General features: G+C 40.6%; 1 protein-coding gene across 2 annotated transcripts in view; it reads left to right on the top strand.

The window, feature by feature from the left end:
• The window catches only part of itga11a (integrin, alpha 11a), a 57,689-nt gene that overhangs the window by 23,646 nt on the left and 14,014 nt on the right, over nt 1–20,029 (top strand). For both annotated transcript variants that reach the window (XM_034576557.1, XM_034576548.1), the window contains exons 3-16: nt 7,747–7,859; nt 8,330–8,421; nt 8,690–8,804; nt 8,939–9,066; nt 9,184–9,332; nt 9,429–9,573; nt 10,131–10,296; nt 10,755–10,825; nt 13,026–13,170; nt 13,975–14,123; nt 15,699–15,842; nt 18,280–18,483; nt 19,025–19,155; nt 19,260–19,426. In XM_034576557.1, coding sequence (XP_034432448.1) covers nt 7,747–7,859; nt 8,330–8,421; nt 8,690–8,804; nt 8,939–9,066; nt 9,184–9,332; nt 9,429–9,573; nt 10,131–10,296; nt 10,755–10,825; nt 13,026–13,170; nt 13,975–14,123; nt 15,699–15,842; nt 18,280–18,483; nt 19,025–19,155; nt 19,260–19,426 — 1,919 coding nt within the window. The remainder of the gene's footprint in view (nt 1–7,746; nt 7,860–8,329; nt 8,422–8,689; nt 8,805–8,938; nt 9,067–9,183; nt 9,333–9,428; nt 9,574–10,130; nt 10,297–10,754; nt 10,826–13,025; nt 13,171–13,974; nt 14,124–15,698; nt 15,843–18,279; nt 18,484–19,024; nt 19,156–19,259; nt 19,427–20,029) is intronic.

Genomic DNA, 20,029 nt, shown 5'->3' with positions numbered 1-20,029 from the left:
TCTGGCATCCCCAATATGTCTGGTTGGGAGCACTGTACTATGACCGTGCAGAGTTCAAGCAATGCTGCTGTGCTGTGCGTGTGTGTGTGTGTGTGTGTGTGTGTGTGTGTGTGTGTGTGTGTGTGTGTGTGTGTGTGTGTGTGTGTGTGTGTGTTTAAATCATTAGTTCTGTCTATATATATATATATATGTATATTTTAATGTGACATGCAGAACGGCTTCATTAAGTATATTTTCGCTTTGGCTGTTTCTTTAAATGTTAAAAACAACTTTTATTTACAAATTCCTGGCAAATGGCTTGCTGCTGTTGCGTAACTAGTGACTGTTTCCTCTGAGTAGCTTCATTTAAGGGTGGAGGTGGACTTTGTTTATATCCTGACAGTTGAATTCAAAATGATCAGAGCTTTACCTATTCATACCATAAACTGAATATATTAACTGAATATGACATGACTGCTCCGCAAAAGTGAAGCCAAAGCATCTAGATCGCCACCTGGTGGCCGGCTGCAATATAGGTCATATACCCTGCCTCCTTCATGTTAGCGGATGTGACATGGGCCAAACTAAAAAGTCTAAAAACACGTGAAATACATTTTTCTCAAAGATGTTTTTTTTGGATAGTGGGAGAAAGTGGAGATGCGTTGTCCATCTTTATATTACAGTCTATGCTACGTACACACACTTACTGTTGCCTTAGGCAATCAAATACATACAAGTAAACACTGCCAGCACTGAACGCCACCAACTTGTGGTGGTGCCTCTCTATTCTGCTCCCTGAACACCTGTTCTTGCAACATGCAGCTTGGGTTGAGCGGGTACATTGTCCTTAGAGAAGTGCATAAACCTGCTAAATACAGCTAACAGGAAAATGTGGACAATCCAACAAAAGTTTTACATCAAGTGCTGTAGGGTTAACACAATGAAACCTATGTATATGCAGTAAATAACATTCTGTGCTTAGTGTCCCATGCTGATTATTTTTACTGTTCTATTGGCAAGTTATCCGTCACCCTGGAGCAGGATAAGAGGCCTAGTGTGTATGTGTGTGTACGTGGAAGAGAGAGAGAGTATTGTATTCATATAAAGATGCTTTGGAATATTTAGCTTGGCAGTGAAATAACTATATTCTGCTGTTCGATAAAATGACAGGTCACAATGTGTGTGAGTGACCTCAAAGTTAAAAAAAGCTACAAAAACTGGACTTCATACCTTTGTGAGGCCCAGTTTGAGCCTTTAACCATGAGAGTGACACATGTTTGGAAAGTGTATTTTCCTCACAGGGTAATTTTAGGGTTAAAGCCTCCACACACCTATAGTTTGATTATAGCTCCAGCTCTTCTGTTTATTTCAAAGCACCTGTTTGGTTGGGAGGACTTGTTGACGTGTCATCAGTCTTATTGGCACTCAGGGTTTCGTGACATCATACATTCCCTCCATAGTACCACCATAGACTAGCTCTAATCATCCAGAGTCATTAAAACAGTTGTGTGGTTGTGCTGAAGCTTTGAGTTTTAGGGTTGAGGTTCTGATGGTTTTAGGAAAAAACCAACAGTCTGTGTCAAAGATGTTGAAAAACTATTAAAGCAGCCACACTGTTAGAGTCAGTGATGTTTCTTCATTATAATGAACACAGGAGCTTTAGTTAATGAATGAGGCCATAGAAGAAACACCATCCTGCCGTCATAAATACTCTACAGCTGAAAGTAATCCCCCAGAAATGCTTGGGATTTAGTTGCATTTAACGTAAACAAGAATAAATGCACAGAAAATTAAGTCTTTAAAGATTTGTACATTCATGAAAAGTGTTGTTAAAGATTTGGTCCTTCAGTAGGAAACACTCACAGGTCTGGGAAGTCAGAGCGCATGAGTTACAAAGACCACATGGTTCATTCTTAGTCTTCTTTTGTAATTTTGGGATCATAATGAAAATCTAGAATAACCATGACTATCCATTGAGGTATAGATTCATGGCTAAGGAATGCAAATGCATTTTCTTTGTGAACAAGAGGGAACAACAACAACATACATGAAGGGTGACATTTCAAACTAGCAGAAGCTGCCAACACACAGAAGTGGTCTGATGAGGCTGACATGTGTGGAACAAAGGTCACCAGAGACACTGCCTGAACTGAATGTCTGAGAACGAGGTGAAAACTTTTGCAGTGGAAGAATAGTGGAGCACAGACCGTGCATACAGCAAACTGCCAAATGGAGCTATAGGGACCAGGAGTTTGGCATCTTTATTAGGTGTTCAAATGTCTTCTATGAATTCACATTTTTCATAAGCAATAGAAGTTCTATTTCTATATTGGGGCAATACAATATACTGCCCTAGCCAAACCTTCTGTGATCTACAGTGCTGAGTCTCCCACTGTTTCTAAACTTGGGTGATGACTCGTCTGTCTGCTCGCTAGACAGCTTACTCACCCAGCTGACTTCAGGTCTGTATAGTGCAGTGCAGCAGGATGCTTCGGGTCTGGGTATGTGAAACACACAGCTGCATTCGCATAATCAAGCAAGCCTGTATATTTGTGTGTGTCTGTGGGAGTCAGACAGTTCACAGCAGGACGAAGGAATGTCGCAGCATCTGGGGATACATGGGAAAATACCTCATTATCAATTTCAATTATATTTCTTTCTTTCTTTTATTCCCACTGAATTTCTAACAGTCAATTCTGACTAGGTCAGTCATGCTGTTGTTCTGGATATTGTTACCTCGTTTAAAGAATGAGCGCATTTATTTAACAGTTAGAGAAAATAAAAAAAATCATACCATTTTATCAAAGGGTCCTGGTTTCTGCATTCGAATTGCATTTTGGTTAGTCACTGTTTCTCAATAACAAATGTGTGGAGTAAAATGAGCACTCTGAAATGAATTGAAGTAGAAGAATGAAATACAGAGAACAGAGAACGGCATTTGTTATGTTCCATCACGACCAGATCAGTAAGTCTTTGTTGTGGAGTTGTGTCCGGGACACAGACAGTGATGACTGTAACTTTAATTAACTACATTACATGTTTCTTTCAAACTAAATGTGCTGATAAAGAAGATATTTCTGCACATGAGGACAGAATCTGGTCTTTTTTTGTTTCGAGTCAATGAAAAATCCAACTTTGAAGTTACCGACAGCAACTCTGCAGCGAGACATGTGCTCGCCAAGTGTCAGCACTTCAGGGGGGTTTTCTCGCTGATTGTGTGGGTTTGTGTGTTTATCTGAAGGGCCGACTAATTGTGTTCAGAAATGTGAATTCTCTGGTACACAGAGATAAATAGATGAGGGGAAGGCAAGAGACACAAAGGAAAGTAGGAAAAACACCACAAGAGAAACTGGAACAAACTTGGATTAACCAGTTAGATAAACTGTTTTTCAATTCTACTATAAACTGAAGAAAATACTCTTTGTTGCCACTGACCATCTATGTTTTTACTTTCTAACCTCCACTCTTGCTTTTAGCTAAGAGGTTTCACCTCAATTGAGCTTTCAGGAGTATTTCAATTTGTACCAACGCTGCCTGTGAGAATCTGTGCCGAACTCCAGCACTGTCAATTTTTCCAGAATTGTCTGATTTCTCAAAACCCTCGTCTCTGTTTGGATAGGAACAGGATCACAGATGGAAAGTGACTCTGTATTAAAAAAAGTAAAAATGTACTTTTTTATGACCCGATCTTTATGTAAGGCAGGCACGCAGCGAAAAGGATTTCTATCAGGAAAAATAGTGAAAGGAAATAGTATTTGCTGATTCAAGTAAGACAAGAGCTTTCGCATATCTGCAATATTAAAACAGTGTGTAAAAGAAAACTTGCCTGAGTGTTAAGATTATTTTACCCTTAGCACATTTTTTTCCAAATTTGAGTTAAGTTAAACAAAAATGTTTTGTTATTATGATTTCTAGATGTTGAGAGGACTGTTGACAGTTTCTATCTGTGGCTGCCGATGGGGCTGTCGAGCTCAGGAAAGGTCACTGTGTCAAGAATGTATCATTTCCTCACGTGCACAGGCAGCGATGAGGTGCTCGAAACACTCTGCCAGAGCAAAGCAGACTCTATGGGGAGCTGAGAAGCCGCCACATCACTTCCAATTGGCAAATAGCTTGGGCCTTTCAACTTGATGGGATACACGGACCTGCGTACGACTCCCACTTTCTATTTCCACTGTTTATTTTTCGACAGTTGAATCAGGTCTTCTCAGTGGAGACCCGACCTTTGCTCTTTCCCTCAGTTATAAGTTGCACGTCACAAAGGACTCTGTGAAGTCTTTCACCACTTGCGTTAAATAGTGTTCCCCTTTATTTGGCCTGTGTGCAGAGCTACAAAGAAAAGTGTTTTTACACCTTCTGAGATTGGTAGGAAAACAAAACTTGATCTATCTATTTTAGTTGAGACACAACAGTCATGTTATTGTAACGTCTATACAAGTATTCAAGATACAAAGAGATGCTTGTTATGGGGCTGAGAAAAAATGAAAACAAGATTACTCAATAAAAAAAGGGATTAAGATTCTATATCATGATTGCAGCTCTGTGCACACTCACAATGGCAATGTCTGTTTTTATCCAATCTAATGAGTGTGATGGACTTACCAACCGCCATAGCTTAAAAAATAACTTAAGATAAAATATAGAGAGCTTGATATTCCATCAGAGAACCATCAAAAGGCTTTGTGGGTCAATGAGTGCTTGTAAATCCCTCTTCTAATAAACCTATGACATAATACACTCAAGGAAAACAGCCACATTAATTCATATTTTTGGAAAATAACTATGTGACCATACAATTGGCTTGAATTTGTAGCTGCATGAACAATAAAACATATTTCCGTTAATTCAGACGAATGGAATGTGATGACCAAGCACAACATTGCAGTAGCACACTTTGTGTTTGGATGTGGTTTTATAGCGTATACATCTCCTTCCAAATATGAAAAACATTACAACATTAATGACAGCCTGGGCTTGGGGATGGCGCTTCCTCAAACCCCCAAATCCTCGACCCTGGTAACCAACGGTAGAAATGGTCCATGTATTCATGTTGGGTCAAGTTATTTCTTTCAGATTCGACCCAAATTACCTCTGGAACATGATCGTTTAAACAGCTTCTGGTGAAATTCAGGAGTTACCGAGGCAGGAGTCCAAGTCAAAGGGAACAATGGTCCCTTTTCATCAAGGTATCCTGACCTGAACTCCTGCCGCAGCGTCCTCATGCCAACGGAGAGCAGTAACTGAAGCAATAATCATGATTATTAATAGCTATTGAACTACTCTGTACTCTGCTGGAGCAAATTGCGGTGAAAATGACTTCCAGTGTCTGTGAGACTTTAAGAGTTGGCTTCAGGAGCAATAACACTGAAGCCTACTTCCATATGAGTCGCTCTTTGATGTGACGTGATGGACTGTTTGAACAACATTTCCCCTTGACCTCAATTGCTGCTGTAAGGTTACGTCATTGCTGGTATGATTCTGTGAATGTGTCCTGAATATACCTTTGCATGATATGTCCAGCTGAGCTAAAGGAAATTCACAAATAAAGATGGTCGGTCACATCACAACTTGAAATACCTCTAAAGACTGAAGGTTAATTCTCGACCTTAGTGGCAAAGTGGGTAAAACGATGGGCCATTTTTTGACGTTTTAATGCTTTTGTTGAGAACAAGGCCTAAATGTCTTTTCAGGCTGAGCTCATGAGACTCATTTGCAAAAAGAAAACAATTTTTTTGGAAAGAGCCATTTCTGTATTAGAAATAGAAGTAACTCCTTTCGTCTGGCTGAATGTTAACTCTTATCTGTTGTTGTGTCACAGTAAATTAAATGAGAATGACATTAATACATTGCAATCCTTGGATCACCCTTGATTCACTCATGTCATGCTAACCTCTCAATAGAAGAAATGATCTACAGACTTTTCCAGCTAAATATTTAAAAGAAGTAATTGTGTAGGACTTTGGAGCAGTTAAGAAACTCCAGGGACCACCAGTCTGAGGTAAAACTCCTCAATTTAAAGATCTGTCTCTCTTTATTTGGAAGACTCTGACCTTAGAGGGCCACGCAGGAGGTTGGCCGTGATCTGCTTTTACAATAAAGCGGTGTCGAGTGTCTTTCCTTTGGGGCACAACTGACATGGGAGTTCTTCCTTTGCTCGCTCCCTTCCTTGGGATTTTCACTTGGACACCACTGTTGTTTAAATTCCTAGTTGACCTGCTGTATTTACTGAAGCTTTGCCAAGAATGTGATTAGTTTAGGACAGCCAAGCACTAGCCGTTGAATTCTTGGAACTTTCAGACTTTCTCAGCTTGAGATCCCTAACGAGAAAAACAACTGTGTCATGTTATCTGCTGAGATACTGTATGTTAACACCTAAGGCAGTTGGACTTTACATCTTGTGATAGTACAATGTTGAATTGGTAAACAATTTAATCTTAAGACATCACATGATAAACACATATTCGATTCAAATAAGTGGACCTAAGGATATTGTCAGTTATGAAAACAGCAGCTTTAACCCCCTCTTTGTGTTTCATGTAAATAACTCAAAGATTTCTTATCTCTGTGATACATTTGAGTTACGGTTCCCTCTAAGGCTTTTATACCCTCCATCAGTCCTGAAGAGAATGAACCAGACAACTTTATATTCCCCATCACCTCAAGTTACCTAAAAGCTTTGAGTGACATTTATAAGACCACACTGCCCTGCACAGGAACCCCACCGTTAAGTCAAGTGCTGGACTGACTCCACTATGTCATGTGAAAAGAATGTCCAGCACTCAACAGTGATATTGGAGGAAATTTAAATCCCATCGTGGTTTATATTTCCTCTGATTATATTTCAGTTTAAATGGTGATTTCTCTCTGTGGTCCCAATGTGAAGATCATTGTAGTTTCTGTCCAGCAGCAGTTTTCAGTATTCTGTGTTTTGAATCAGCAGTTCTTGGAGGAGACCTCTGATCCAACGTTGATGTCACAGCAGATTGAAGCTTAAAATAGAGGAAATGGTAGTAATATGACAAAGCAAGTTTTGGTAATAAGTATTATAGTATGATGACCATACTTTTGTTGGGGCCCCAAACAAAGTATGATCTAAGTGTCGCCTCATGTCCTCCTGCAGCAGCTGCAGGTTTGGTTTTGAACCGGCTCTTTGCTACATGTCCTCCTAACTTTCTCCCCAATTCACATTTAACTCTCCTATCAAATAAAGGCTTAATGCCCCATATTATCTTTAAAATACCATCATTGTACAAATGTAATACTAGCACACAACCTGACCAATCAGCCACAACATTAAAACAGATACTAAGTGTTTGACTATGCAACATATATGTGATTCCACATTCTACCGATAAAGCTTAAGAAATAGGGTGGGATCAGATGAGTGGTTATACTGGTCAGCTACTGGGTGTGACTGTGTGGAACTGTTTATGACAGTGAAGTCTAGTGCTGCTGGACATTATCAAACATGCTTTGTTATCCTCCCTTGGATAAATAAAGGTTCAAGATCTTCCTGGTTGGCCCATGTGTTTTGTCTGGGTTACTGATGTCAACAGTCACAGTCATATTCCCTCAGAGAATTAGCTCCCGGGCAAAGACTGACGGCTCTTAAATGGAACAAAGGTGGTTTTCAGTCTTGCTCTATCATCACTATTCAACTGTTTATAGATGATAAATAAACAACTTCGACCTTTTATTAAGCAAACTTTAATACTGACATTAGTTTGAAGTGATTCTTACTTCTGTATTTTTTGGGTCTTTTTGCAGGTTATTAGTGGGAGCTCCGTATGAAATGAATGGCCCTTACCAGACAGGGGATGTTTATAAATGTTCACTGAGCAAAAGAACCAATGGCAACGGTTGCTCCAAGCTCAACTTAGGTAAAGTATCACAAACAACACTAAATCTACAAGACTGGCAATGATGAATGTGCTAAAGATGTGTTTGCATGTGTGTTTTAGATGTCAGCATGTTTCTTTTTCCAGTAAACATCATGGTGGCATGTGTGAGACTTAAGTGTTGTGACCATACCTATCATTCCACGTTTTACTATTATTTTTAAATGTTTTTTGTATATTTCCACATGTGGGTGATGCCCCACATCCCACCGCATGCTTCTTCATATGGGTTGCACATGTGTTGTGCTGCTAAGGTAGGCACATGAATTTTTGTGAAGTAAACGTTTAGACCTGAGGATGTAGACACTGGTTTGTCTGCCCAGACAGCAATAACAAACCAAAGTCCCAGATGGGGGAACTTGTGTTTGGTCTCTGGAGGGCCGTGCATGTTTTTATGTGTGCATGAGTCTGTCTATTTTAGATCATCTGAGTGAGATTCATTTTCCCTCAAGGAAGGATATCTCTGACCAACGTATCAGAGCGCAAAGACAAGATGAGGCTGGGGATGACGCTCACATCCAACCCCAAAGACAACAGCTTTGTGGTGAGAGCGGGTTTAAAACTTTATCTTGAGATATAACAGAATAACGGCCTGTTGCAGCAGAATCTTAGAGTAATTATGGACACATTCGATGAAATAGCAATGGTCAAATTGGGGAAAAAAGGACTATCCCACAAGATTGTCTTTTGATTACATGGTTTTCAGACAGCCGACCTCCTTGCGGAAGTTGTCTAAGTGCATGAACATAACTTTTTGTAATATGCTGAGGTCAGTAATGTTGTTTGCGTAAATGCTTTCTTTTGTGTTTCAGGCCTGTGGGCCGCTGTGGTCCTACGAGTGTGGCAGCTCTTACTACAGCACAGGCATATGCTCCCGAGTCAATGCGAGCTTCAAGTTCTCTAGAACGATCGCGCCTGCCTTTCAGAGTAAGATTTAAAGTGTCTTTTCTGTTATACAAATATTCATTCGTCACAGCAGAGGATTATTTACTCATTTATGAGCATCTGTTTTCTCCATGTTTGATCTCAGCTGCAAGTCTCATCTTTAAAATGTTTTTCAGGATGTGAGACCTACATGGACATAGTTATTGTTCTGGATGGCTCAAACTCCATCTACCCCTGGTATGAAGTGCAGGCTTTTCTCATCAACATCCTTCAGAAGTTTTATATTGGACCAGGTCAAATACAGGTTTGTAAGAAACAAAGGAATACTTAAAGTAGATAAGATATTGTATATTGGTAAAGCTCCTTGTTTGATTTTTAAAAAATTTGATACTGATTTATATATGTTGTTTCCTGGAGTCAGGTTGGAGTCGTTCAGTACGGTGAGAAGGTCGTTCATGAATTCAAACTCAGCGACTACAAGTCAGTTGAGGAAGTGGTGAAAAGAGCACGAAGCATCGACCAACGGGGCGGCGAGGAGACCAACACAGCCCTTGGCATCAACACAGCACGGTACAGTATCTACTTTTGTTCGAATGAGCAGCTCTACTTCACTGCTCCTCCACCCTGTAATTCATTTCACTGAACAAATCAAATATGTTCACACAGCTCACAAGCTTTCAAACAAGGAGGTCGACGCGGTGCCAAGAAGGTGATGATAGTTATAACTGACGGAGAGTCACACGACAGTCCAGATCTCCAGCAAGCCATCGAGGACAGTGAGAAGGACGGAATCACACGTTATGCCATCGCTGTGAGTCTGCTAAACCTATTCTTCACCTGGCTTAGAGGGCTTACACTTTACTGGTTTTCACTTGGTTTTCTGATGTCAAATAAAATGTCCAATGCAGTATTAAAACACTGTAAACATTAATGTGATGACCTCATGGAGTTCAGTTAAAGCAAGTCTCTTAAGAGCTGAGTTTATAACAGAGCCAAAGACACTGGGAGCCCTCCAAGAGCTCCAAGCATAATCTCACTTGAAGAGCAGTTAAAGGTGCAAATGATATCCTCCAGACCAGATGGTTTTTGGTTTGAGCGACTGCTGCTACAACTAATGGCAGACTTGTTTCCATCCAGTGGCTCAGCTGGGCATAGACATCTGAACTGAAGCTCTAAAGTCGTTTGGTTGAAAACCAACTGGCGTTGGTGAAAGCACTGGCATCGGTGTAAAATGTCAAACTTGTCTGAAACCTTCTGAGAGAGAGCTAATAATAACCTGTTATTGAGCTATTAAAATGTGATTATATTAGATTGGATGGCACTAAAGAACCTCATGCAAAATATCACAGTTCATTGTTGTTCTCACAGGTCCTCGGCTATTACAACCGTAGAGGAATAAACCCTGAGGCCTTCCTCAATGAAATCAAGTACATCGCCAGCGACCCAGATGACAAACACTTCTTTAATGTGACGGACGAGTCAGCACTGAAGGACATCGTGGATGCTCTTGGAGAACGCATCTTCAGCTTGGAAGGTTTTGCAAGAAATTAATTTCCCTGCATGAAGTTGTTCTCACTGTACTTCATATTTTAACTTTAATCCGAGGATACAGTGATTCTCTATGGGATCTAACGAACAATTCACAATTCACTTAGGCTTTGGACTGCTGGATGTTTAAATGATCACTTTGGGCTTTGGGGTATTTTAATGGACATTTTCTCACAATATCGGACATTTTAGAGGCATGATGATAATCAGATTAAATATGAACTGATTATGAAAGTTATTATTTGTTGCAGCCCCAGTGGTCACTCTAAAATTAAGCGTGTTGCAACTAGTGCCTAAAAATATCTCTGAAAACTCCATAATGTGAAACATACCCTCCATGGGATTTCAATGCCATTCTTCTTAGAATATAATTGTGGTAGGAAGATTAAGTTTCTCTGCTGCCGCAGTGGTTCAAAACTCTTCAAGACTGATTTGTTTACACAGGAACCAGTAAGAATGGGACAGCGTTTGGCCTCCAGATGTCTCAGGCTGGATTTTCCGCACACAACGTTGAGGTGAGTCTTGACTTTTGCTACCACGTCACCTCATCCCGTCTATAGAACACCACACATTGTCTCAATTTCTGTTGCATCATCGCTTCTTCCCCACAACTTGCCATTTATCACTCTCCAGTCCCCCCTGAGGTTCCTGCTGTGTGGCCCCAGAGGTTTAGGTAATCCTGATTTAGGAGCCCCTGACAGAAGAGACTGGCCTTTTTCCACTTCAACCGTGCACTGATGTGAAATGAGAAACCACTTGTTCCCCGGGGAGACATATTAGTGAGAAGCTCGGACCAGGTTGAGACAGTCTTGCTTCAGAATGTGGGTTTTTTCGTTCCTAGAGATATTTGAAAGTATCTCAGAGCAGACAGATGCAGGTGTGCTGCTTTCAGGGAGACACAGCTGGAGGAGGAAGAAAAGGCTCATCTCTTCTGTTCCTGCTGTTCATTCCAATTCATCGATTACCATTCCTCCCTTTCCAGCTCTTTCCAGATGTCTGCTAATGCAACTCCTTTCATTTTCCGGTTCCCATTGACAGTGTGATTTATTGAGGGTGAAACTAATATATTCTATCTATGATGAAAAATAAATAAAGCGTAAAGCAGAATATGCCACTGGTTGGTAGGACTGGTTGGAAATTCATTTCCCCAATGTCAGATTCCAGAGATGCTCGACAACATCGACCTGAGAGTCAAGAGTAAGATAAGTTCTTGGAAGGAATGTCAGGGCCTTAAAAGAGAAAACAGTCCTAAAAGTCCAGATGGTTTTGCTGAGTAAGATATGTGCCAACTCTGAGGGCTGCTTATGTCATATACGATCCAGACGTTTTATGCATCTGCAAACAAAGCAGTTTTTGTGTATGTTCTAATCTTAAAGTTCATTGTTTGCAAAATAAACCTTTTGTTTGGTGGCAAATTGATTCCTGTGTCGACCATAATGCAGAACATACATTAGTTGTTTTTGGAACTGGTATGAAGTGCACATACCCTCTATACAATTCTTTGTAATTATGTATAACCACAACTCTGGGCTCCCCCGGTAAAATCAAAAGTTGACATACTAACCAAAGCAAAGCACATGTCCATACATGCAGCCACTGCAGCAGAAATAGGTCACTGATTTATAAGGCTGAACTGTTTTGAGTTTTCATTCATTTGCCATGGAGACCATTCTGACCAGAACATATAACCACACTGGCATAACGCTGCCGTGACGTAGTGCGAGCGTGGTGAGCACACAATTCCGTCTTTCAGGAAGGAAATCACAAGCCTTCGTGCATGTGCTTTAACACTGGAAAATGTGTCGTTGGCATATTGTGCTTGGCAAGGAAAAAAAACTTAGCTCATTAAGCAGAAGAACCCTATAATTATATTGTCAGTGATAGAGAGTATGGTGAACCGTGGAATACAGAGAATCCTTCCTCTGTTTCCTCTCGTGTCTGCAACAAATTGCATTGGCTGGTTTGTTTGCTTTGTTGGATTATTGTTTAAAAACACAAAGGTTTTTGTTTGATTTTAGATGTTAAGGTAGATTTATTGTTTTGTTTGTTCACTTTGACTTTGGTTTGTTGTGTGAAAATATTCAACTGCAACTTTTTTAACTGCACTAAGACTAAAACTGTGAATATGTTTGTGATTGAAGTCGATATTATGTGCTGTGGGAGAGAAATCTCTTATTTCTCATAACTTTTTAAAGTATACCATCACTCACAGTCATTCCAAATGCTGACCGATGTGATTATTAAGGCATATTATACAGATTTTAAGGGATAAATCAGTGTAATATGCTACGGGTACCTCTTAACGCTTCAGAGGAAAAGTAGAACCAAAGAGAAGAAGTGCAATTCTGCACAGTTTCCATGTGCGTCATGAGTATAATAATCTGGGTATTATCATAAGTGATCTTAGGACAGTGGAAGCTGAGTCAAGGGCAGCTCGAGAAGCACACTTGTCTGTAGCTAGCTATAGCTCGCCACTCGTCAAAGACCCCACGCTGTTCCGAAATGTGCATATACAACAATGACACAAACAATTGATGCGGTGGCCGGTGGTCAGCCTAGCTTTCAAACACAGAAGCTTGTTGTGGCAGTAAATTGTAAGATTATTGTAAAAAGGCATTATGACGTCCTTAAGGGACAGAATTCTGATGTAGGAGATGCAACAACCCACCATTGACTTGAAATATTAAAATGTACTACACCTCTTCTCACCTACAGGATGGGATTCTTGTGGGTGCTGTTGGGGCTTATGATTGGAACGGAGCAGTGCTGAAAGAAACACGTCAGGGGAAGGTGGTCCCTCCCAAGTCCTCCTACGCAGAGGAGTTCCCTGAAGAGCTCAAAAACCATGGTGCCTACTTGGGTAAGTGACAACCAAAACAACTGGAGAGGACAATGTTGATATTTTATCATTGAATTACCCCTTGTTAATTTGCTTGCTAACTCATCAACCTTTAGTTTTGGTTTAAATCCTTCTGTGGAGGGAGGGATGTATGGTTGCCCTCATAGAAGACCTGTGGTTTAGCACCAACTGCCCGAGCTGCAAACCCATCTCCATCTCTTAAGTGTACCCATTGCTCCGGTGCTTCCCGTCACATCCGACCCCATCTCACTCCACCACCGCAGACCTCTGGTTTTACCATCAGTGGTTTGTGTGTGAGCATATTCACCAGGCTGCCAATGGAAGCCATTCTAGACTCAATAGTAATATGAGGTGGAAGCATAATTTTGGGACAGGCAGGGAGAAAGTCAAAGCTGGGAAAAAATGAAGATGAGAAATGAAGGCGGAAAAGTACACAGGGAGTAAGTGGAATTTTCAGTGGGAAAAGACAAAACAGAAGAAAAGGAAATCTGTTAAACCAGAGTAGCCACTTCTGCGTCGCTGAATGCAGCTTGCTGAGTTTTAACTCCTCAAACTGCAACATTTCACAGTTTTCCCTCGGAATCACTGCTTGGAAATTCAATTGCAACAAGTTGCAAATTGCAACAAGGTGTTGTGCCAGGGATTTTTATTAATATTTTAACCATCAAACAATCCATAGCCAATAGAAGTAAGAGATTGTATAAAATAGATTTAAAAATAATACATGGGTTGATTTGTCAAAAGTGGGAAAGATGAATCTCTAAATCAAAGTGTATCTCAGAGGGTTGTGTTTTATGTAACCAGGTTACACTGTGACGTCTGTGGTGTCAGCCAAACATGGTCGTCTACTCGTAGCCGGAGCTCCACGATTCAACCACACGGGCAAAGTCATCATCTTCACTCTCAAGAACTCAGGCAACCTGACCATCCAGCACTCCCTCAAAGGCCAGCAGGTACTGTGGTGTCCAACACTTACCCTGCTTATGATACGATGAAGGTTCACCAGCTGCAAGCTTTGGAAGACTGCCACAGTCCATAAAGGCATTTTATGAAACATTTTTATTGCCGCTGCTAAAGATTAGTTGGTTATTATAGTCTTATGTTGATTATTTTAATGTAACAAAAAAGAAATAGACAATGCTGCTGGAGTGTGTGAGTGGGTTTAACCCTTTTAATAATATACGCTGCCTGCCTGCCACTGTCCATTGATACTATCTCAGAATTGAATTCTGTATTTAGTGGCTTTAAATGTATTTCTTAACATTTTAAAATTAAAAGCAACTTAGATAAAGAAAAACCCACTCATACAGCATTAAAAGGTTGGACAGATATTAATTTATGCAGCTCCCTGCTGTACGCTAGGCACTTCAGTTATAGTGAAGACAGTTATAGTACCTTTTTAAGGGAAGAAAGAAAAACATCCAGTAAAGCATCTCTTCATAACCTTACATAATGTGCATAAAACCCAGGATTACAACTGAGTGTGATCAGCGTCAGACACTACTTCAGCCAGATTTAGGAAAACATCTCCTCTTTCTCTGTATTTCTTTTTAATACTTCGGTACTCAGGATATCGAATGTATTTAACTTTGGAAAGCATTACATTTCTCTCAGTTCATGAGCGTATTAATTCAGACAAAAGGACCAGAACGAAAAAGATCATGACAGGGAAGTATTTTTCAACGGATAAGGCTTCTAACCACCAGAACTTTGATTTTGAAATTTAAGCTCAATAAAATGACTGAGCTCCACCAGTGGAGTCCAAATGACATAAACATGACACACTGCACTGATGGTGTGAGTTGACATAGCAACAAATTTGCTCTATGTTCATCAGTGTTGACTGTTTGATAGATTTGATTTGGTTAATTGGTGTTATATCGTTTTAAAATGCGAACATGTGGGTTTTAATTCTGTCTGGCAGATCATCTGTTGTAATCCCACAATCACAGTTGTCACATCAAGTTGAAAAATAGTCGTCACTTCTAGGGGACGTGTGTTAATGTCCGCTACACTCATAACTGGCAACTCTTCACAGGCTGCGAGTCTGAATTGATCCTGCAGCAGTTTACATTGTACCCTGTCAGCAACAGCTCATCCACAGCAGCAGATGTTTTTTTTGAAGAGAATGTTTTTTCTCTTTAGCTGATAGCTCTTGAAAGAAAAGCTTTTTATAGGCAGATGTTTCTAATCTGACAAACCGATAGATGATGTTCCATCCACTCCAGCGACTAATCCAGTTTATATCTGTCAAGATTTCACAGTTTCAGCATCGACAAAACTCACCAGGACTCCGGCCACTTGATGTGACTCAACACAAGCCTCCATTTGTTAATAATAATCAACTTCAAATCCTCTCCAGATCATCAGCAAATCATCAAATCCAATCAGCATTCAGGGATATGTCGCACAAGAAAGTTGTCAGGGCCTTTGAATTAATGAAATGCAAACATACATACATGCGTCAGTCTAACAACTTACTGAATTGTGTTAAGATTAGTGTGACATACGTATGTGTCTCTTTTCAGATTGGTTCCTATTTCGGCAGTGAGATTGCACCACTGGACATTGATGGGGATGGCATCACTGACAACCTTTTAGTGGCAGCGCCGATGTTCTTCAGTGGCGGCATGGAGAAGGGAAAGGTCTACATCTACAGAGTGACAGACCTGGTAGGTACAGACAAATACACAGAGGCTGGACACATACACGTCTAACCAACTCCGGACCAAGTCACTCCACCACACAGAACTGGGTCAACACCTGTTCAAACTCCAGACTCGCCCAGTAATTTCTTACACACCTCACCAGGAGTATCCGGTAACACACACCGAACCAGACTCTTTTGCATTCCAGCTCCCTTTTCAAACACAACTGCATGCTGCAGGCAGACATTTGAACAACTTTGCCATGCCAGTGTGCAGACTTTTATAATATGTATAGAGTGAACTCAACAGGAAAGTATTCTGGGCTTTTTAAAACCATTTCCAGCGAAGCGTTTGGAGGCGAGAACTTTCTTTAATAGAAGGAAATCTCCCGGTGTTCCAGGTCTGTCTTGCTCGTTGGAGTAATGACTCTTCTCAGTTGTTTTGGAATCCATTGAACAGGCATAGACGAGGTATTTAAATATCTGGTGCGGCCCAAACCACATCACAGGTGGCTGGCCAAACCTAACAGCCAGAAACACAAACAGAAAGAAATCACTGTTTAAAAAGGTCTGTCGTCTTCAGGACAGAAAAACCACATGTCCAGGGCAATCAATTATCACTCTGTTGTTGATGTAGGTGTCGCTGCAGATGCTGCACAGTGATATTGGTCTGGAAATTTAAAGTTGGATTTCCTGCTCCAAGAATGTGGACATTAACATTGTTATTGGCACTGTGCACATATGGTGGTATCAATTTATACCTTAGCAGCATTGCTTTCGGAATGGCAATGCCAGCATCTCATCAAAAATGTATTTTGTTGTCTGCTACTTCATTATCCCTCAGCGTTGGATCCCCATGACACTACATTATGCAATGTCTATAATCAATTCTATTCTAACAATAACAAATCACATTAATTACTTTTGCCAAGGAGGTTATGCTTTCATTGGCGTTTGTTTGTTTGTCTGTTAGTTAGCAGCATTTCACAAAAACTACTGCACTTATTACCACAAAACTTGGTGGAAGGATGTTTTATTAGAGGAACCCATTCAATTTTGGTGCAGATCCAGGGAATGTTTTATCACTTTATCATTACAAGATTGTGCGTTTTTCAATATTTTCACAGATGTCGTAGGGAATAATTCATGGATCTTGACGAAATTGATTGATTGAAATTGATATCTCTGAGTGTGCTGAATCTAGTTATAGAGAGACATACGCTCCACTGAGCTGCTTTTGCATCAAGCACTCTGACTAGAACTTAAGGGGGAAACACTCCAGGTTTAAAGACTAAATAAAATCTGGCAGCTGGTCAAAAATAAAACTCCATTTGTGTTGCACTTTTACTTCACTCCTGAGTCAGTGCAGGCCGGTCATGACCCTTCACGACCTCCTCACAAACCATATGTTTCAAATTTAAACAGTGCAGAATATATTTTTCCCCAATTCTCTATCAATCTCCCTCTCTGCCACACATGCTCACATCAAGTAGCTGGGAAGTAAAAGCTACCGTCCTAAATCAACTCGCTTCCCATTCGCTCTACTGAGAAAACAAGTGATCTCATGTTTTGTCTGCCGACTCTAAATTATATTACGAACTGGGGATGCCAAGTGGAGCAATAATATGCATGACTGCTAATGGGCTCAAGTATTTGGCTCCGCTTTGTCAGCATGCTTTTTTTTTTTATTTCCAGTTGTGTGTTGTTGAAAGACAAGGATATTTTCCATGTGCCTTAACACTCACTAAGAGGAGAACTTCAGATAAATATATCTAAAGCGATATGGCATTCTTTTGTCCTTTTATGACCTCGAGGTGAGATTCCTCACTTTTGCGGTGCCAGATGTTCTTTGATTTTTTGAGTTCAAAAAGGCAGAATTAAAGGATTAAGTGGAAAACAAAGAAGCTGATCCAACATTTATCTTCTGCTTCACCAGAAGAAAGGTTTTTTAAAACTCTTGTTTGCTAAGTTTTTCCTGTGTAAATCACACCACGATTAGTTGACTAAAGATGGCTTTGAGATAACAGAAACAACAAACAAGCTAAGTGTTATTTTTAAAATATCCTTTTGGCAAATGCTTCAGTTTCCATTAACTCCTTTGTCCTGCACAGTGCAGATTTGTTGATGGATTCATATCATAGAAACATGTGCAAACTGTAAAGGCTTTTGTTTGTGTCACTATCAGGATGTTTGAATGCTGACTGGGTTTTTCCAGGCATTCTGTAACATTAACCTATTAATGCATTATTCATCCATTAAGGGCCAGCTGTGTTCAGATATTTATGAGATTAGATACAAAGGGAAATCAAGTACATTCTCATGGCAGCAAGACAAGAATAATACGTGTCACACGTGTGACATGTATTAATTAATACATTTGTGCACATTCATTATGATATGCACAAAAGTAAAACAAATCATGACACCAGGTTTAGTGACATTACGTTTCCCTTCCTCCTCAGAATCGGTTTATTCTTGAAGGGACGTTGGAAATCCATAAAGACGGCCAGAACGCCCGCTTTGGTACGTCGCTCGCTCCCGTCCCTGATCTAAACGGTGATGGCTTCAACGACTTGGTGGTGGGAGCGCCACTGGAGGATGAGCACAAAGGAGCCATTTATGTTTTCTTTTGCCAGCAAAACAGAATAATACGCAAATACAAACAGGTAAGAGCTGTGATGAAAGTCCAGTTGAAAGACTCTGCAAATGTATTTTCGCTGTTTTTTTTCATTTCAGTATGGTTAAAAAACAGTTTGCAGAGATAATTAACAGGATGGAAATTAAGGCTAAGCACTCACAGCTGCAGTGGGAACTTTAAGCCAACAAATATGACGTGCCATAAATGAGCACATACAAAAAAGTCACAGCCCATAAACCGTAGAAAGGGTAAAAATAAGTTGAAACTAAAAAAATCCTGCAAACAGTACTTGTGAACTCTTTCTGACTCTTTCCTAATAGGAAGTGAGAGGAGCCTTTAGTGCCACTGAGAAACTAACATTGTAGTTACAGAAATTCTTGAGGAATTTGTCATGGTTCTTAACCAAATCGTTGTAATGAGTCCTGTCTATTTGTTATTGTGGCTTTATATTCGCTCACTTTATTTCCCCCCAAAACTTGAACAACACGGTTTAATTGGTTACTTTAACCGTGACTTTAATCATGACATTGGAAACTGTGGTTGTGTGATTTCCTCTGCCTGTTCCTCAGAGGATCGCCGCAGCAGATTTGGCTCCCGGCCTGCAGTACTTTGGGCGCAGTATTCATGGCACAATGGACATGAACAATGACGGCTTAGTGGACCTGGCAGTAGGTTCCCTCGGTGCAGCTGTTCTCCTCTGGTGAGTATTTCATTCAGTAAGAAAATACTGTCGTCAGCCAATAGAGTTTTATGTGCGTCTTGAGAATACCGCAGGTCACATGTAACACCTTCATGCCCCCGCAGGTCACAGAGCGTTGTCCGGATATATGCCACCATCAGGTTCGAGCCCAGTAAGGTCAACATCTTCGTGAAGGACTGTCAGAGAGGTGGCAAAGACGTGACCTGCATGTCAGCCATCGTGTGTTTCAACATCACCGCCAGGACGGCCATTCTGCCCACACAGGAAATTGGTGAGCCAGCAAAAATAAGCCACTGCTGTTGAAGCACGGTGAAGTTTCCTAGTTCCTCTCCACGGCTTCGCCTGATGTTTGGCATCTTCCCACAGTTAACAAAGCATTGGTTTATATATTAGGAGTACAGAGGCTTTTATTCATTTTATAGCCCAACAAATCTATAGATGAAGAGACTTTTTTTTCTGGGATGAAACATCTGGATACTGTCAAACTTTAACAGGCCGATTTTTTTACTGATGCACTCAAGTAGAGAAATTGATATTTTGGATTTGTACAATAAATCGGCTGTTATTGTTTGTACGTTGGTACACGGGGATGAAACATGGCTGGTTTCCAGTGAGAAAAGGCAATCGCCCCCCCCCACACCTCCATGTCCTTCACCATGTGGCTTCCTTCGAAAAGCTTTGATGGAGACGTCCATTCAGAGCGGCGCCAAAGCAAAATGTGTCTTTACAAGCAGTTAGATATTCTGATCTCACTGCTGCTCCTCTGCCAAAGCTGCCGCCTCCAAAGCTGGTAATATCTGAGCCACACTGGTGATGTCAAATGTTCCTTATGTTGTGTCAACACTGGCTGGAATGCATCTACGTGTTCATCTCT

The sequence above is a fragment of the Hippoglossus hippoglossus genome, chromosome 3, assembly GCF_009819705.1.
Source record: "Hippoglossus hippoglossus isolate fHipHip1 chromosome 3, fHipHip1.pri, whole genome shotgun sequence".
In the NCBI taxonomy this organism is placed as follows: Eukaryota; Metazoa; Chordata; class Actinopteri; order Pleuronectiformes; family Pleuronectidae; genus Hippoglossus; species Hippoglossus hippoglossus.
The sequence above is the reverse complement of the archived record's forward strand: the minus strand, read 5'-3'. Positions and strand labels throughout refer to the sequence as shown.